The sequence below is a fragment of the Myotis lucifugus genome, unplaced genomic scaffold (genome assembly GCF_000147115.1).
Source record: "Myotis lucifugus unplaced genomic scaffold, Myoluc2.0 scaffold_250, whole genome shotgun sequence".
Taxonomy (NCBI): domain Eukaryota; kingdom Metazoa; phylum Chordata; class Mammalia; order Chiroptera; family Vespertilionidae; genus Myotis; species Myotis lucifugus.
Genome location: NW_005871298.1, coordinates 1680495 through 1698798, shown reverse-complemented (window position 1 = coordinate 1698798; position 18304 = coordinate 1680495). Strand labels below are relative to the sequence as shown.

General features: G+C 46.1%; 1 protein-coding gene across 1 annotated transcript in view; it reads left to right on the top strand.

Annotated features, from left to right (window-relative positions):
* Positions 1-18304, top strand: part of PRDM10 (PR/SET domain 10) — a 79526-nt gene that overhangs the window by 50091 nt on the left and 11131 nt on the right. The window contains exons 9-19 of the mRNA XM_006098874.3: positions 266-383; positions 1529-1658; positions 2377-2619; positions 7915-8262; positions 8955-9110; positions 11492-11671; positions 13168-13278; positions 14318-14518; positions 15150-15293; positions 15673-15843; positions 17342-17479. Coding sequence (XP_006098936.1) covers positions 266-383; positions 1529-1658; positions 2377-2619; positions 7915-8262; positions 8955-9110; positions 11492-11671; positions 13168-13278; positions 14318-14518; positions 15150-15293; positions 15673-15843; positions 17342-17479 — 1940 coding nt within the window. The remainder of the gene's footprint in view (positions 1-265; positions 384-1528; positions 1659-2376; positions 2620-7914; positions 8263-8954; positions 9111-11491; positions 11672-13167; positions 13279-14317; positions 14519-15149; positions 15294-15672; positions 15844-17341; positions 17480-18304) is intronic.

The window sequence follows — 18304 nt, the reverse complement described above, 5'->3', positions numbered from 1 at the left end:
GTGTGTGTGTGTGTGTTGGGGGATGGAAGAGGGTAGTATGAGGATGTTTGTTCCTTTGATGTCTTACATCATGAATATATCAGAAAATAAGGTCCTAAAAATTGTTCTCTGTCAAACTTTAGCCTTTGATTTTAAACAGTAATGCAAGTAGCAGACACTGTATGTTTATGAACTTGGCTGTGGTGAGATGAGTGGGGGAGGATGCTTGAGTTTTATTGGTGTCTATTGATCATCAGCCTTTATAACTTCTCTCCTGTGACTGTAGTTCTTCGAGAGCAAGAGAAGAATTGGCCCTGTTATGAATGTAACCGCCGATTTATAAGCTCGGAGCAGTTGCAACAGCATCTCAATTCTCATGATGAGAAACTGGATGTATTTAGCAGGTAGGATGATGGGGAAGGTTTCAGAAACTTAGGTTTTCAAATCTAGACTCATTTCATATTGTTTATAAACTAATGAGTGTGTGTGTATATGTGTGTGTGTAGACAGGTAACCAGGTAGGCTGCTGAGGGGAATTTTTTATGTCATTTCCCGCCCACTCCATCCTCACTTATCATAAATCTCTTTTCCAGCATAACCAGTACCCAGCAATGGGAGGGCCTTTCACCTTAGTTAAATCTCCCCTAACTAAAGATCCTAAAGTATGAATTCTTGAGATAGTATACACCTTTGAAATAATCTGCATCTTTGATTTTCAGACTGTTTTTATTAGTAGAATTCCTTCATTGTATGTTTAACTCCACTATATAAAAAAGATAAAGGAGGGAGAATCATACCGGATGGGGTGGGCAGGAGCCAGAACAGGTAGGCCTTATGAGTAATGGTGAGAAATTTGGATTTTATTCCGAGTGTTGGTAAGGAATCTTTAGAGTGTTCTGATCAGGGAGTATTGTGATGTCAATTATATGTTAAAACATCACCCGGATAAAAATAAAACCATTTTAGCTTATATTGGAGCAAGAGTGAAGACAGGGAGTCCAGTGAGAAGCTCTTCCAACTGTCCCGGTGAAGAATGAGAGTGGTTTGGAAGGGAAAGGACCAGAGGACAGAGGTAGAGCTACCAACCTCTGTAGGATTTGAGAAGAGAGGAGACGGTGTGACACGCATTTAGGGAGTGGGAAGTAAGTGGTCTGGGAAGTACAGTATGATTGCCTTGCAGCCTGGGGAGCTCGCTGAGGCCCATGGCCATGAATTACAGGGAGACCACCAGCGTGGCCGTGCCAACTCCAGCTCCTTCGCTGCGAGGTGCCATGCAGAGTGGGCGGAGGGTTGGGTTGCACAGTCCACTGACCCACACTGGCCAGGGCTCAGCTCCTTTTTTTTTTCTGAATAATTTGAGACATCTCTTTGAGCTCTCTAGACAGCAAAGATGAGACATTTAAAAAGTGTATATTAGCAGAAACAATTGTTTCCATTAGGAGAAAAGTCAGGAAGAATAATAAAGTAAGGAAATCAAGATTTGGGGAAGTATTTGTTAATGGCGCATTATGTAGCCATGACTCATTATAACCCAATCTCTTGTCCTCAGAACAAGATGCAGAGGAAGGGGACGAGGCAAGAGGCGATTTGGCCCAGGTCGACGGCCAGGGCGTCCTCCAAAGTTTATCCGCTTGGAAATCACCAGTGAAAATGGGGAGAAGTGTGATGATGGGACACAGGTACTGGGGCGGATGGGAACGATGCTGGCTTAGAGGGCATACCAGCACTACTGTTGTAGTTAATTAGAGGATGTACCGGCACTACTATTGGATTTAATGCAGGTGCCCTTCCGAGGATGACAGCTCTGTCAGGCCAGCCCTCTGCGGCCTGTTGCTTACAGTGTGGCTAGAGACCCAAAGGAGAACTTCACATCCACAGCCTGGGGCAGCATCCCCCGCCCAGTGCAGGCTGGGAAAGGGAGTCAGGAGCAGTGCTTTCTAAGGCATCCATGAAGATGGACCGGGGCATGGTTGGTTTTTTAAACTTGCTGTTAACTTTTTGTAAAATGCAATAAAAATGAATTAGTAAAAAAAAAGTGTGGCTAGAGAAAGGCAAAGATATTTTCAGATATTACTTAGAACAAAAACCCAACTTTCCTGCCCTAAAGCTTTGAATTTGTCTGGAGATATTGGGGGACTCTGTTTAATTAGTTTAAAAATTAAAAAATGATGTTCCAGAAGAGTCTTTTCCTCATGAAGCGATCTGGAATGTCTCATAGTTTTCACGTTCTATGGGTAGTTGTCTAATTAACTTCCCCAGGAGGAAAATACTTTTTCTGAGCATTACGACTCTAGTCATTTCAAAAAAGCAGTAATTCAAAACCATAGCTGACATTCTTTCAAAGCACGCTCTTCTCTATCTAGGTAAGGGAATAATTCTTGGTTATTGCAATTTCAGGACTTGCTACATTTCTCCCCCAAGGAACAGTTTGATGAGGCTGAGCCAGCTACTCTGAATGGGCTGGATCAACCAGAACCGCCCACTCTCCCGATCCCTCAGCTGCCACAGGAGACCCCGTCTTCCCTGGAGCAGGAGCCGGAAGCGCACAGCCTGCACCTGCAGCCCCAGCACGAGGAGAGCGTGCTGCCCACCCAGAGCACCCTGACCGCCGATGACATGCGCAGGGCCAAACGCATCCGAGTAAGTGGGAAGCAGGCGCTGGCCTTTCTCCAGTCAGCCGGCTGAAAGGTGCTACGTTTTCCAACCTGTTCACCATCCACTTCAAAATCTTGCATCTAGTTTATCCCACGCTCAGTCCCCTTATTTTGGAAGAAGGTGTTAACTGTGTCTCAGTGTCTTTGTGTCCTGTGGCAGGCAGGTTGGGTGGCTGGTTCTAGAGCCCATCCGTTTATTAAGGACGCAGAGCTGGGCTTTTGGCAGCTCCTGGACTGGTATAGTTAAAGTCGCAGAGCTCTCTGGATCCCTAAACTCACTGATTGGAAATGGAGAAATAAGAACATTTCATTATAATAGCTACGTACATTTCAGCCAGGCTCATCTGAGTCTAATCATAGCTCTCAAGTTACTCTGGGGCACCTTCATTTGGTTAGCTGCAGTTTTCAAAGGGAGACTGGCAAGTGTCATTAGCCATCAATGCAAAGGGACTGCGTCCAAGCTGATGTGGCAGGTACGACCCATGCCCCCCGGGAAAGCCCGAAGTTAAGCTGTAGGTCTGGGAGCAAGTCAGCGTCTCACCTGAGTGCTCGGCGTCTTGACTCGAGGCCACAGGGCTGTAGGGCCTCCCTGGCTTCCAGGCAGACGCATCTTATTCTTACTCTGCAGCTAGCCTTTGAGTCCGAGTTAGGAGCTGCAGGGGTGCGTGTGGAGAGCAATGTGGTTTTGTGGAGTAAGTGCCTGTGCTGACAGTTTGCATTCAGAAAACAGTGTCTTAAACCCCTGTTTTTGAGCAGGATGTGTAAAGACTTTTATTAGTACTTTTTGTGTGGACGACAGGGCTCTTTCTGTATAACTTTCCAATTTCTAGATGGCTCATGGTTTTAGCTACTGTTTCTGTTGGTTTTCTCACTTGCATAGGTGCAGCTTATATTTCTTTTGGTCTTCTTATATGCCTATATGCTAGAAGGGACCTCGAAAAATAGTCTAGTCCATGTCTTATGCAAATGCGTTTAGACATTAATAGCTACGTGGTAGCATCGAAGGGCTCTGAGCCCACTGAGGCTAAGTGAGTTTTGTGAGGGTCCTGCAATGGAAACATATAACACTTGTGGCTCCATGTATGTTATTTCAAAAGTGTATGTAAACACACAGAACTAGAGACCAGAAAGGCAAACGGCTGCGAACCAATAACTTCCCATCCATCATTCCACGTTACTGCCCAGTCTGCATTTCATGCTCTTGCCCAATTATTGTCTTTTCTGCTTTGGCCATTCTGATTTTTCACTATGTCCAGAGACATGCTTACTAGATTTAATTATTTTTTGATGTAAAAACCTCAAGCCCACCCGTGTAGTGAAGATATGGACATACAAGCATAATCTAGCTATGATTGTACTTGTGTTCTTGAGTGAGAGGGTTGCCGGTTTTCGTACAAGGTTCCTCATGTCAAAGCAAAAGCCACGTGCATGTGGCTTCTTAAAGGTCAGTCTTAGTTGAGCTATTTTTCCCCCCTCACACACTCTAAAAGGTAGGGCTATGTATTCTTTTCATCTTTTCTGTCCAGGTTGGTAATGACCAACTGAAAGGAAGTCTTCCAAGCCAATTGGTAATGTAACTATTTTTCTCTCCTCTAATGCTGCCTGCTCAGCTGGAGCTGCAGGTAGGTTGGTTTCTGTGTTTCAATAACAGAATGTTCCTTTAAGTTTTGCCTTACCTGCTATCCTTTGCAACCCATGCTGACTAAATCCTGGTAGAAACTACAACTTGATTGCGGCAGTAAATGCAAATTAGTTCATGGATAATGATCATTTATTTTCCAATAGATCAGCGAGTAAATCATCGGCTTCAGATTCCTCAGACACAAAAGGAAGGGTAGGGCTAAGTGATCAATCCAAGGTCCCTTCCAGCCCTAAGACAGTTTGAGTGACGTGTGGACTGGTATCGAATTCTAACGTGTGTTCAGCATGTGCTGTGTACAGTGGAACTTTCCCCGAGGCTTGACTTCTCAGAGTTTGCAGTCTGATTGGGGAGACAGTGCTAATGTAAGGTGCTAAGAGCGAAATTGAAAAGTATAGCGTATAATTGTTATAGGAACTTTGAAAGGCAAAAAAAAAAAAAGATGACGGCGTCAGGGAATAGATGAATTCATAGATGTAGTGAGACTTAAAACTAGTCCTTCAGAGAGACCGGAAGAAGGTCGACCGTTTCAAAGGAAGGCAGCCATGGGGTGCAGGCCGAGAAAGATGTGCATGGTGTGGTTATGGGACAGTGCGCACACTAGCCTGACCCTAGGGTGGGTGCCAGGTGAAGGACAGCAGTGAGTGAGGTATGTCGGGCAAGCTAGCCCACCCAAGGCTTTGAATGCAGGACCAAAATAATATGAAAATTAATCAAGAGTTTAGGTTTCTTTAGCTATTAATATCAAACGTTAGAAACATGTTATGGTCTTTGTCTGCAAAGAATCTGTGGTCTCAGAATTCACTGCCTTTGTAAGTTGAATCTCTTATCACAGATTTTAGCAACTGTACCACTTGGCTCCCTTCTGTTAGCTTCTGCACCGTGTAGGGTGGTGTGGTTGACTGGCTGTATCTCATTAATGCCAATGAGCATTACAAGGTCCATAATGGATGCATCTGTGCTGCCGTCACCATTTTTCATGATTTCTCCTGGAAATGTGTGCCAACTGTAGCTCCGAGCTACAGGAGATACCGGAGTGAAATGGCCTGCATCCGTGGTCGGAATGGTCTCAGCACTCCTGCCGGGCAATGTGAGGATTTCATTAGGATCATCAGATCAGAGAAAGGAATTCTGGTTCTTGGGGACCGAGACTGTACTCAGGGCTCCGTGGGAATGAACAAGACGATAAGAGCAAGGTTGTCCCAAGAACCAAGAAAATGGAGCCAGGTGGCTGCTCAGTTAGATCAAGTGTCTGAGGATGCTCATCCATAATCAGAAGTGACAGGAGCCCTATGAGCATAATGGATCAAAACAACACTGAGTTCTAGAGGTTGACATCCAAGGAGAAACGGAATCTCCAGCGAGGCCAAGGTCAGGTGGTGAACACTGTGTCTGCCCTTGGGAACTTCGGTGTCTTGGGTGAAGGGAAGGATTCTTACCTGCCGAAAGCGCTCTAAATCTGGACTCCCTGAACCTCAGGACAGCGTTTGCTTATTTGCCATGTTTCCATAAAGTTTTGACAGGAGCTAAAATACGGAGAGCTTTGATGTAAAATAAGGATCTGTAGATTTAAAGGGTTGGGCAACTGCTAGGCAGTAGAATGAAGTGAAAGCAAACTCTGGCTGATTTGAGAAAGGTGTTCTCTTAAAGATCTCTGCAGATGCTATGGAAAGTTTGAAATAATTCTTTGGATTTTCATATGAAATACATTTAATTAATTCTCGAACTTCTATTGAACACTTCCTATGAAATAAGGTATTTTTAAAGGGCTCTCGATGCAAAGGTGAATAAGATCTGCTGCAAGCCTGGAGCAGCCCCAGTCAACTTGGAAGATAGGAGAATTCCTAAACACCCGCTCAAGACACGAGTGCAACGTGCACTCTCAGCCCTGCTGGAGAAGCCCTGAGGAGGAAGTTTTCTATGGCAAAGTAACTAGGTCAAGAATTCTCACTAAATCAAAAACAAGTATTCTGCTTTTCCCCGAAATGATTATTTTATAGCAAATTTAGTTTAGAAGTTGCTGCGTGTAATTTGAAATGAAGGGTTTAAGCATTGTTCATTGCACTTTTTATTATACAAATAATGCATTAAAAGCTCCCCTAATTCTTCCATTACTATTCCCTTCTACTTACCTAAGCATACCCATCCATATATATATATATATATATATATATATATATATATGTATATATATATTTTTTTTTCTTTTTCTTTTTGAGAGATTCCCCTCCCCTCCCCCCGCCCCTTCTCATAGCTATGCAGACCTTTCCCCTGGTTGTTGAGGAGCTAATGAATGCAACTTCATTATAGTTTAGCTAAGGTGTTGGTTCTGTACTATCCGTGTGAAAGAGGACTTAATATGCTCTCAGGAGAGACGAGTTGCTTTTCCAATAGTGGTGATGAATTTGCACTGACTATCCGTATCCTCTCACTTGGATCCCCCATAACAACCGCATGCATTTCCTAGGTGGCTAATCAACATTAGAAATGCCATCTGTGACTGAAAAGGGGGCGGGGGCAAAACTGGTCTACACAGGGAACAAAGCAACAAGCTTAACTTGGTTAGCATGGTATGCTAACCAGTGGAACTAACTGGCTGCATTGAGGCTTGTCCTCTGCATTTTCTGCGTAGAAGTGATTAAATGTACAGTCTCTATTTATCATGTGTGCTCATGTATCTTATCTCATGATATATAAACATGTTCACATAAATCTGTATCCTTTGTTTCTGTCTCAGTTCTTTTTCTTAAATTGAGACATAATTCACATACCGTAAAAATCGCCCTTTTATGGTGGTTTTTAGAATAGTCCCACAGTTGTGCAGTCATCAGCACTATCTAATTCTGGAACATTTCATCACCCTCAAAAGAAACCCCGTATCCATTGCCTCCTTCACCCAGCCCTTGGCAAATGCTACCCTTCAGTTCTTTTTATTACCGTATATATTTTTTTGCTAAACATTTTAATCAAGCTTTGAATTCTTTATTTCTTTTTTAAAAACATATTTTTATTGATCTCAGAGAGGAAGGGAGAGAGAGAGAGAGATAGAAACATCAGTGATGATAGAGAATCATTGATCGGCTGCCTCCTGCACACCCCTTACCGGGGATCGAGCCTGCAACCCAGGCATGTGCCCTGACAGGGAATCAAACCGTGACCTCCTGGTTCATAGTTCGACACGCAACCACTGAGTCACGCTGGCCCGGTCAAGCTTTGAATTCTTTTTCTCAAGGACTTAAACAAGTAACATTTGACTCACTTGCTCCAGCCTCATTCATGCACGTGTGACTTAATTTCAAGTCATTTCTTCCAAGTGTGTGATTTTTATTCCACGTCACTTTAGGATTTGTCTTACTGAGCAAGCCCTCTATTGGGAATACGTTTTTGAATGTTGCTTAAATCCTTTCATAAGAAAACACACACATAGACATAAAACAAAACACAGGAAACGTTCTTCTTTTTCACGATGAACTTCTTTGCGATGTCTTCATTTTTAATGTCTCGCCAGAAAAATCTTTTTTTTTCCTAGAGTTTCATTTCTATGGGAAATCTGTGATTGCAGAGATCATCCTCTTTCTCTATAAACGTGCGATCACACATTAATTTCCTCCCTAAATGATCATGTCTGTGTGTGTCTTTCAGAACGCAGCCCTCCAGCATCTGTTCATTCGCAAGTCCTTCCGGCCTTTTAAATGTTTGCAGTGTGGGAAGGCCTTCCGTGAAAAGGACAAGCTGGACCAGCACTTGCGCTTCCACGGGCGGGAGGGGAACTGCCCGCTGACCTGTGACCTCTGTAACAAGGGCTTCATCAGCAGCGCCTCCTTGGAGAGCCACATGAAGCTCCATTCGGACCAGAAGACGTACTCCTGCATTTTTTGCCCGGAATCCTTTGACCGCCTTGATTTGCTGAAAGACCACGTGGCCATTCATATCAATGACGGCTACTTCACCTGCCCGACCTGTAAGAAGCGGTTCCCAGATTTTATCCAGGTGAGTGTCTGCCACTGAGATTCCCCTCTGCTCCCTTCTTTTGGTGAGAGACACGGATTTTTGGAAAATTGAGACTGCTGTCACTTGTCACCTGCATTTTCTTCCCTTCTTTGTAACAGCTTTACAGTTGAGGGCATTTCTTCAATCTACTTTATTTTTTGTTTTTTAAAAATATATTTTTATTGATTTCAGAGATGAGAAAGAGAGAGAGAGATTGAAACATCAATGATGAGAGAGAATCATTGATCTGACACCCCCTACGGGGATCGAGCCTGCAACCTGGGCATGTGCCCTTTACCGAAATCGAACTCGGGACCTTTCAGTCCTCAGGCTGACGCCCTATCCACTGAGCCAAACCAGCTAGGCGGGAACTCTGTTTTTAATCTTAAAAAGAAAGAAAAAGAAAAAAAATGTTGGTTGCATGTAATCAGGGCCTTGACTACAAGCATCTTCCTTCCGCCTCTTCTTATGGGAGGTTAAGATTTGTAAGGCTTCTGGCTACTTGTTTTGTCACTTTGTCCTAAGGAAAGTGTGTGTTACTGAGGCCAATTACCAGTCACATCTAATGGGATTACCTTGCTCAGTTTCTGAAAGCGCTTGGCAACGCCTCTGGCGCCCTCTAGAGTTGATAAGCTGCCTTGTCATTTCCTTCGGTGCCCCAGTCCCCTGACTTTTTCCGTCTTCACTGGCAGGTGAAAAAACACGTGCGGAGCTTCCACTCAGAAAAGATCTACCAGTGCACAGAGTGCGACAAGGCCTTCTGCCGCCCCGACAAGCTGCGCCTCCACATGCTCCGACACTCGGACCGCAAGGATTTCCTGTGTTCTACGTGTGGGAAGCAGTTTAAGGTGTGTTCTCACGGCCCCTACAGTCATGTCGAGCCCAGGATCAGTGCGTGTTTGTTTCATCAGCTCATCACCCACTTTCAAAGAACTGGTCTGGAGACGAATTTCATGCCTCATGTTTGAGTTAGTTATTCTGATAACATTAAGGAAACAAGCTCACCTTCATTTCCCAAAATTATTCATCCAGATCCCCGAACAAACAGAGTAATAATGCATCTCCTAAAATAATCCAGATGTATGATAACTAGAACTAAATGGCTATTGAGGCATTCCTAAGAGAACAGTCCATTTACTTACCAAATCAAGAGATTTTTATTGAGCACTTACTAAGTACAGGAGGCTGATGACTGAGCTCTGCAGCAGCAGGACCGTCATCTGATGGAGGTAGGACATCTATAGGGTGCGGAGAGGGCTCACACCACTCTGGGGAGTGTTAATGACGTCCAAGTTTAAAATAAAAAATAAATTCAGTAACCTGCCTGGAATTTAGAAGCACAGGAAAAACCCATGGGAGGCCCAGAGGTCTGAGTTAAACAAATAAATGTAAAAATGGTTAAAAAAATGCTTCATTGGGAAATGAGATGATTCTGCAAAGATCTGTGGGGGGATACCCTCCTGGCTCTGACTGTAGGTGGCTCCGTCATAGAAACTGGAAAAGTATCAGGAGGGGAAAAATAATTTTACAAGGATGTATTTGTATAGAACGTGGAAATACCTTTCAAAGCTTAAGTTTTTTTTGTGTGTGTGTTACAGGTTGTAATCTCACTGGCCTTTCATATATAGTAGTGTGATTTAGAGCTCTCTCAAGGACTCTAATGGGAAAGTATAAAGGGGTCTAGGTTTTTCTCTTTCTGAATTGGAAAAATGACCATTTATCTAAAAGGATTCCTGTTTTGTGATGCTAACTGGTTGGCCATCTATCCAATCCACTTAACATTTTTTTGGTTAATAATTTTGTGCCAGATACCATTTTAGCACCTAGGCATAAAACACACACACACACACACACACACACACACACACACAAACTTTTCTGCTAATATTTTACTTTCACCCAACATATTAGACAGATTTCAGTCAGAGAAGCCAAACCACTATGAGTACTGTAGAATGAGGGGTTTTATTATAGGAGGAGATGGAGAAGTAAAGGTCCGACAGGAGAAGTTGGAGGCCCAGAGAAAGGTCACTGTTGCCCTTGTGTGAAACGCTGGTCTGGGTGCACCAATGGGAACCAGGGCGTCTGGGAACCCAGGCCCTTCCAGCTCACGGTGGCCTGTGAAGGAGAGCTGGTGCTGACCGTGGACGACGGAGTGGCTGCCCATGGGGTGGACGTGGACTGGCCAGCAGGGCTGGCAGTTGAGAGCTGGCGGCTCATGGGAGACAGCAGGGATGCTCTGGTACCACCGCATCTGACCCGAGAGCATCGTGGCTGCTGCTTCATCCCCACCTCCCAGTCTGTAGCAAAGAGGAGAGGACTAGTCTGCTGGGAGGTCCTGAATCTTCACAAGTAACCGTGTAGTCATATGTCCAAGAGCAGAGCCTCATGGGGCAAGGGAGCTGGCGTGTTTTGTTTTTTGCATTTGTTTTTGTTCAGGATGGGCTCTGCCTCATTGTTTTGCTAGGGACTCACACCAACATGTGCTCCTCCGACTAGACCTAGACCATAAGCTCTGTCCATAGCAGGCAGTGTAATTGTTTGCTTGAACTACATTTATTTGGGACTTAGAGGAATGTCATTATATTTGTTAAAACATGTGAGAATTGAGTTTACATACTGCTTTGTAAATTCCGTATTAGCTATCGTTCACTATCAATCTGTCTTGTACTTCCTACTACCAAACTTATTCCTTGTACCCTTCAATCTCTTCTGCAAAAAATGCAGTCTTTTTGTTTTGTTTCTAAAAAATCAGTATCTTTCTTTTAAAAAACAGTTTTATTGATTTTTAGAGAGAGAGGGAGAGGGAGATAGAAACATCAATGATGAGAGAGTACCATTGATTGGCTGCCTCCTGCATGCCCCCTACTAGGGATTGAGCCCACAACCGGGGCATGTGCCCTGGCCGGGAATTGAACCATGGCCTCCTGGTTCATGGGTCAACGCTCAACCACTGAGCCACATCGGCCGGGCAAAAATCAGTATCTTTCAAATTGAAGGGTCATTTTCCACCGAGGCTCGGTGAGATGCACTTACTTGCTGGTGGACAGAGTCATTCCTAGCCACGTTGCCATGTCCTTGTATGTTCCAGCTCTGGCAACTCAGGTGCATCTCAGTAGGTTGTGGTCACTGCTAACTTGTGTTGATATTTTAAAAATATCCCTTCGATTAAAAACTTTCTAGCCCCACTTCTCACCCCGTTGCCTTTTCAACGATTTTCTCTCAATAGCGAAAAGACAAACTGCGGGAACATATGCAGAGAATGCATAATCCCGAGAGGGAGGCCAAGAAAGCTGACCGCATCAGCCGCTCCAAGACCTTCAAGCCTCGCATCACGTCCACCGACTACGACAGCTTCACGTTCAAGTGCCGCCTGTGTATGATGGGCTTCCGGAGACGGGGCATGCTGGTCAGTGCCGCGTGGCCCCGGGCTCTGCCTGCCACCTTTCCCCTCCCCTCTATGGTGATGGCTCTTGTATATACCTGTATTCTCTACAGACTTGTCCATAGGTTCTGGCAGTGGCTGGGGAAAAAACAGGCGAACAATTCCCAATTTGGAGTTCTCGCCTTGCCATTCTCGCCATAGTTCATGAGAAGAGGTGTACAGCTAGCACTTTTCTTTTTGTTTGTTTGTTTGTTTTGTTAATCCTCACCTGAGGATATTTTTTCCATTGACTTTTTTTTAGAAAAAGTGGAAGGGAGTGGGGGTGGGGGAGAGAGAGAAACATCGATGTGAGAGAGACTCATCAATTGGTTGCCTCCTGTATGTGCCCCCAGCGGGGCAGGGGAGAACCTGCAACCCAGGTACGTACTCTTACCCAGGAATCGAACCCATGACCCTTTGGCGCATGGGCCGACGCTCTAACCATTGAGCAACCGGCCAGGGCTATCTATCACTTTTCATTGCTAGTTTTGTTTTGCTTTACCCTTCTCAGTCTCTGGTCTTACCACGTTTTATTTCCCTCTTCTCGTTTGTGTTCCCCGAGTGTACTTTCTCTGGGCTCTTTGCCTTCTCGCCGACTGTTCCTTTAATGCCTCTTTCCAGCTATGACACAGCAACAGAAAAAACTTTCAAGGCAGGCGTGCGACCAGGTTAGCAGGGACACCAGGACAGCTAGCGCACGGCAGGCCCCAATACGGCCTTCTGTTACAATCTTGATGAGATGCCAGAGGGACCTAATCCCTGTTTGTGTCAATTAGCCTGGGGTAAAATTGGTTTCCTTGTTGTTTTGTTTAAAGTTGCAGAACCTATTGACAGCTACTACATTAAGTGAGGACTTTGTCTTTCTGCCAGGAGCTAAAGTCAGAGAGCCTCATTTAAAATTCAGAACCTTGCCTTAGCTGGTTTGGCTCAGTGGATAGAGCCTCGGCCTGTGGACTGAAGGGTCCCAGGTTCAGTTCCAGTCAAGGGCATGTGCTTGGGTTGTGGGCTCAGTCCCCAGTAGGGAGTGTGTAGGAGGCAGCCAATCAATGATTCTCTCTCATCATTGATGTTTCTATCTCTCTCTCCCTCTCCCTTTTCTCTGAAATCAATAAAAATATTTTAAAAAAATAAAATTCAGAACCTTAATTTTTATCTCATTAAATGTCCTCCCTTAGGGAAGGGCGCTAAGTAATGAAAGACAGAGAAGTTCCTGCTACTGTAATTTCCCTTTTTCCAATAGTTCTTTCATCAAGGACTATTCATGGGATCCACAGTGACCCAGTTCCCTTCCGTAATCTGCTGAGTTCCTGTTAACAGGGACTGCTAATGCTCTGGTGTCAGATGGGCCTGGCTCTGGCCAAATGACTGTTGTTTCGGGGTGCTGCTGCAGAGGATGTCAGCTTCTCGCCGTCGCGCGGAGACCTTTGCCTGCTTCTGCTCGCCACGAGCTCTCTTTTTCTCATTTCCTTTCTCCCGTTTAGGTCAATCACTTATCGAAGAGGCACCCGGACATGAAGATAGAAGAGGTGCCGGAGTTAACCCTGCCCATCATCAAGCCCAACCGCGACTACTTTTGTCAGTACTGTGACAAGGTAACGGAACCGCCCGCCGCGGCGGCCCCGTGGGAGCCTGCGCAGGGCCAGCTGGTCTGCGGGTGGGAACGTGGGCCAGGACCTTGCAGGGCTCTCGACAGATGGTTCCCCGGCTCTCAGTGTTTTTCCACCAAACAAGGGCTGCAAGTGTAGCCTCAGCTTAAGCCAAATTGTTTTTCTTCAGAATGAGCTGGCTTTGTTGTACTCGTTTTCCCTTCTCTGTGATTTTTGCTGCAAAAGAAGAGTCTTATTACCAAGAGCTTAGTATATGGATTCATTTAAAATGTCTTAGCTCTAAAATGAGAGTGTTTATCAGCGGGTTTGGAAGACATATGGTAGATTTTGGACTTCTAGAAGATCGAGTAGCACGTGCAAAGTTTTGCGGTGGAATATTCTGTGCTATTCCATTCTTCATTTCTGTACAGTTACAAAAAAGACAGGAGGAGAATATGTGTTTATTGCTTCACTGTAATACTGTTTCCTTATACAAATGGACATTCACCACTAGAGGTGCTGGTTGCTATTAGGCTTTTCATTGTGGGGGATTCTTTGGCATCTGGCAGTCTAGTCCATACATCATGTGAGAGCTTTCACAGAAAGGCTAAGGAGCACTGGCCTTTCTCTGTGTAGCCACCTCTTTGACTGTAGGAGAAAGGCTGTTTTCACTATTACTAGCGCAGATCTATAAATCCCAGGAAGATGGAGAGAGAGATAGAAGCATCACTGGTGAGAGAGAATCAATCCTGCAACCAGGCATGTGCCCTGACCAGGAATTGAACGGTGACCTCCCGATTCATAGGTCAACACTCAACCACTGAGCCACACCGGCCGGGCTAGATGATGTCCTTGTTTTATTCTAATCTATGTTATATATTATCTTCCATTTTATCTGTTTATTTTGGGTGCATGGTATCTATTTTATTTTGGGGTACACTACTACTTTTTCTCTTTTCCTTGTATGGAAATTGTTAGGGGATTGGCTTTAAGCAGGAAAGGGGAACTGTGTACGGCTTTCACGGCAAAGCATCTGAACTTGCAGGTTTACAAAAGTGCCAGCAAGCGGAAGGCCCACATCCTGAAGAACCATCCTGGGGCCGAGCTCCCACCAAGCATCCGGAAGCTCCGTCCTGCCGGCCCTGGAGAACCAGACCCCATGCTGAGCACCCACACCCAGCTCACCGGCACCATAGCCACTCCTCCTGTCTGCTGCCCCCACTGCTCCAAACAGTACAGCAGCAAGGTAGGGGAGCTTCTGGCGGAGTCCGAATTGGGCCACTGTGTAAAGGGCCTCTGGAGAGAAGGTGGCTTCTCCCAGGCGCTCTGCTGGCTTCTTGTGACTTGATGGGGGCTGACGGTTACAAGGAGCTGCTTTCTGAGAGCTGGGAACCATAGATGGAACAGGGGAGACGAGGGTGGACCTGCCCCAGGATTAGCACCATCTGGTGGCCTGAGCACTCGACTGGGCTCCTTTTCCTTGACCTGCAGCTGAGGGCTCCTGTGTGAGAGTCCAGCCCAGAGTTTGTGAGCTTGGGCATTCGAGTACTGCCTGGGCGCTCACGTGATGGTTCCTGAAAAGGGGGGCTGTGACCGACTGCGGCAGGTGCTGGTGGGACCAGGGGGTGCCGTGAGGTGTTCTTACCTTGCCTGATGGCGTGGGTCACGTGATTCTTTAATTTCTTTCAGCCTCTTCTTTTCTCTTTCGTAGCATGTGCCGCCTTAGGGAGGGGAGGGCACAGTCAGCATCGCTCTGACTTTTTTTTTTAATGGATAGCATACGACTTTAGGAGCCTTTGTAGGTTTGCTTTTGAGAAAGACTGAGAATAACTAATTCCAGCAGTAACTAATTCTTGGTTTTTGCCATAATTTTCCAGACCAAGATGGTCCAGCACATTCGCAAGAAGCATCCAGAGTACGCCCAGCTCCCTAACACCTTGCACACGCCGCTGACCACCGCTGTGATCAGCACTGCTCCGGCCGTGTTAACCACCGACAGTGCCACCGGCGAGACCGTGGTGGTAAGTGTGTGACCGGCGAGAGCATCTCCTTCAGGGGTCACAGCTTTCAGGGCCAGAGTCTTGAATTGGCTGCAAATGTAGCCACTCTGCTTCTGATCGGGTCTCCTCTGTGAAAGGGGTAGTCAGTGCTGCTCATTGGCCGCCAGGTTGTCCGAACCTTGAGGGTAACCCCACTGGACCTGGCGTAGACAGATGGATACAGATATGTAGGTAACCTTCCAGCATCCTCTCAGGAATTTCTTCTGTCTGAGTTCAGGGCTAACTTGTAGATTCCACGATCCACCAGTGATACCAATGAGACTTTTGTAGGGTCTAAGTGCCCTGAAGTAGCTACAAGCAGTACTGCCATCAACTAATGCATTTTGTGTGAATTTTCTAGACAACAGACCTGCTAACCCAGGCCATGACAGAGCTGTCCCAGACCCTAACGACAGATTACCGGACGCCACAAGGGAACTACCAGCGAATTCAGTACATCCCCCTGTCACAGGCCGCATCCGGTCTCCAGCAGTCTCAGCCAATACACCTTGAAGTGGTACAAGTGGCCCCGGTACGGTACTGCTCTCGTCTCTCGTTCCCTTCCTGAATGCCACATTGTCACCAGCGCATGTGGCCCTGAGGTTAACGATTCTCAGAGCTGGCGTGGGGCCCTGCTCTAACGTGCTTCTGCACGTACATTCGGAGTCTAAGGCATTTGTAAAGCCCTCCGCAGGCCGTGCAGGGCTCCGACTTAGCAGTCAGAGGGTTTAGGCTCCAGCGCACGCTGCCATCTGCGCTGCTGCAGACAATACCTGCGCAGACTCTCTCTGAGCCTCTTCTGCATCCTTGTCCTGGGTCACCCAGGTGACTTCCTGGTGAGAAGCCAGTGTGAGAAGTCCCGACACAGGCATCAAGTACCTTCTCTCAGTGGGAGCTTGTAAGAACAAATGTGACCCAATCTCTGAATACTAGTCAGTGCCTTATTCGAATAGACCAGCGATTTTCAACAGGGGTGCCGCAGGGTTTTTAAAACATGCAGCACCTGACTGTTTAGCCAGGGGGCACTGGCCTCTCTTCCCTTAGATTATCAAGTAAAAAAGTGACAACAGCCAACACAACAATAGCTGCCTGGCGTGAATGAAATCAAAATTATACATATTGTTCTGTTAGATCGGCAGCAAATATATTTTTTGGTGTGCCACAGAAGGTTAGTAATTAGTTTATGTGTGCCATGAGATGAAAAAGGTTAAACATTGCTGGCATAGGCATAGAACTGTGTTCCTTCTACCAGGTAATTAGTAGCTCATTCTTCCTGATTAGGGAGCTGAGAGAAGGAACCTTCCCAGACTGTTGTTTCATTTAATTACACTGAGGAAGGGTCCGCCAGGCGTATGAACAAGACAAATGGAGATTATATGGTCTCTGAAAACTGGAAGCTGATACCAGAGTAGGGAGTGGAAGCTGTCACTCACTGACTGTTCTTCCTCTGGTTTTTCTTATGGGAAGGCTCTTGATTTTGGGCTCTGGAAGAATCTATGGGTCCCTGGACTTGCCTGTAAAATACGATGTGCATGTACATTTTTCTGGGAAAAGGGCTCAGGCTTTAGCCCGTTTTCAAAGATGTCTGCGATGCATAAAAGGTTACGAACCGCTGTTCTCGTGGTTCAGTCGAGACAAGCTAAAAGGCAATTCTCTTCCGTGATATCTTTTAACTCGTAAAGGGTAGGTCATTACATTTAATTGAAATTGAAGGGGAAAGATTTCCGATTCCGGAGAGCGTCTCATCCAGCTTTTATTAAGAGCTATATTTCTTTTGGCTCCTTCTCTTTCAGGAGTTAATAGCATTAGTGGCCCCTGTTTTACAAGTGTCGTTTTGAAAACTGCCTTTTCCCCTGACGTTTGCCAGCTCGGCTTAGGTGTGGGCTCCCTGGGAGTGAAGCGTTGGATCTAAAGTTCTCTTCCCCTTCTTCCTCTTCCTGTGTTTCTGTTGGGATATGGGTTGAGCTGAACTTCTCCGGAAAGACTTCCCTTCGCCTCGACCCGAATGCATTTGTGTTTGCCTCCCCCAGGCCACCTCCCCTCACCAGTCTCAGCAGTCCACTGTGGACGTGGGCCAGCTGCACGACCCGCAGACCTACACCCAGCACGCCATCCAGGTGCAGCACATTCAGGTCACCGAGCCCACCGCCTCGGCCCCGGCCTCCCAGGTACACGACGCGCAGACTGTTCACAGACATTAGTGTGACCCAGGGACCCTGAAGAATTAATAAGAGTGAAGAGACATTCCCTTCAGGCCTGGTCTCCTTGACTACCGAGATATTGTTAGCGTGGACCTTAATATTGGTATTATGGTCACAGGTTAAGTGATCAGCTTCGATCCCACCGGGCCCTGTGATAGGACATCCTGCAGACAACATGGCCTTTGCTTCCTCTTCTCAGTGCCCGGGGGATGGACAGTCTGCAATGGCTAAGTTGTTCCTGTCATTTGGAGCAGTGACTTTGAGGAACACTGTTGAGCTGGGATGATTGAGTCTGTTGTTAAGATAGCATGGCGAGACCCATTAAAATATTAGGAATTCCTTATCGTTTGCAGGAAACTTTCCTAGGTCTTGTCCTCAGGAGCATGGAGTCTAGTAGGGGGATAACACAAGTGTGCGCGTGCATAGGATGTGGAGGGAAGGTGTGTGTACCCTAAAGGATGCACGTAGGCCCCCCTGGTGTTCACAGGCCCCAGGGTAAGAGTACAGATGAAGACCTGCGTGCCAGGGGCTGGAGCACTTATACGTCTTGAGTCAAGCTAACAGACCATTAAATAAAATATGTTCTGTCTTCCTACTTGACACATACGCTTTTATAATGACAAAATTGAGAAGTGTATGTAAAGTAACATTGATCATAATAACCTGATAGGTGGGTAGTGCCAGTTCGAAATCAATAGTATTTTCTGCCACACACCACGATGGCTCTAGCACCTGCCGGGCTGTCGCAGGAGGAAGCTGGGAGGAAGGCTTTCTCCCTCGTTTGCTAGCTCT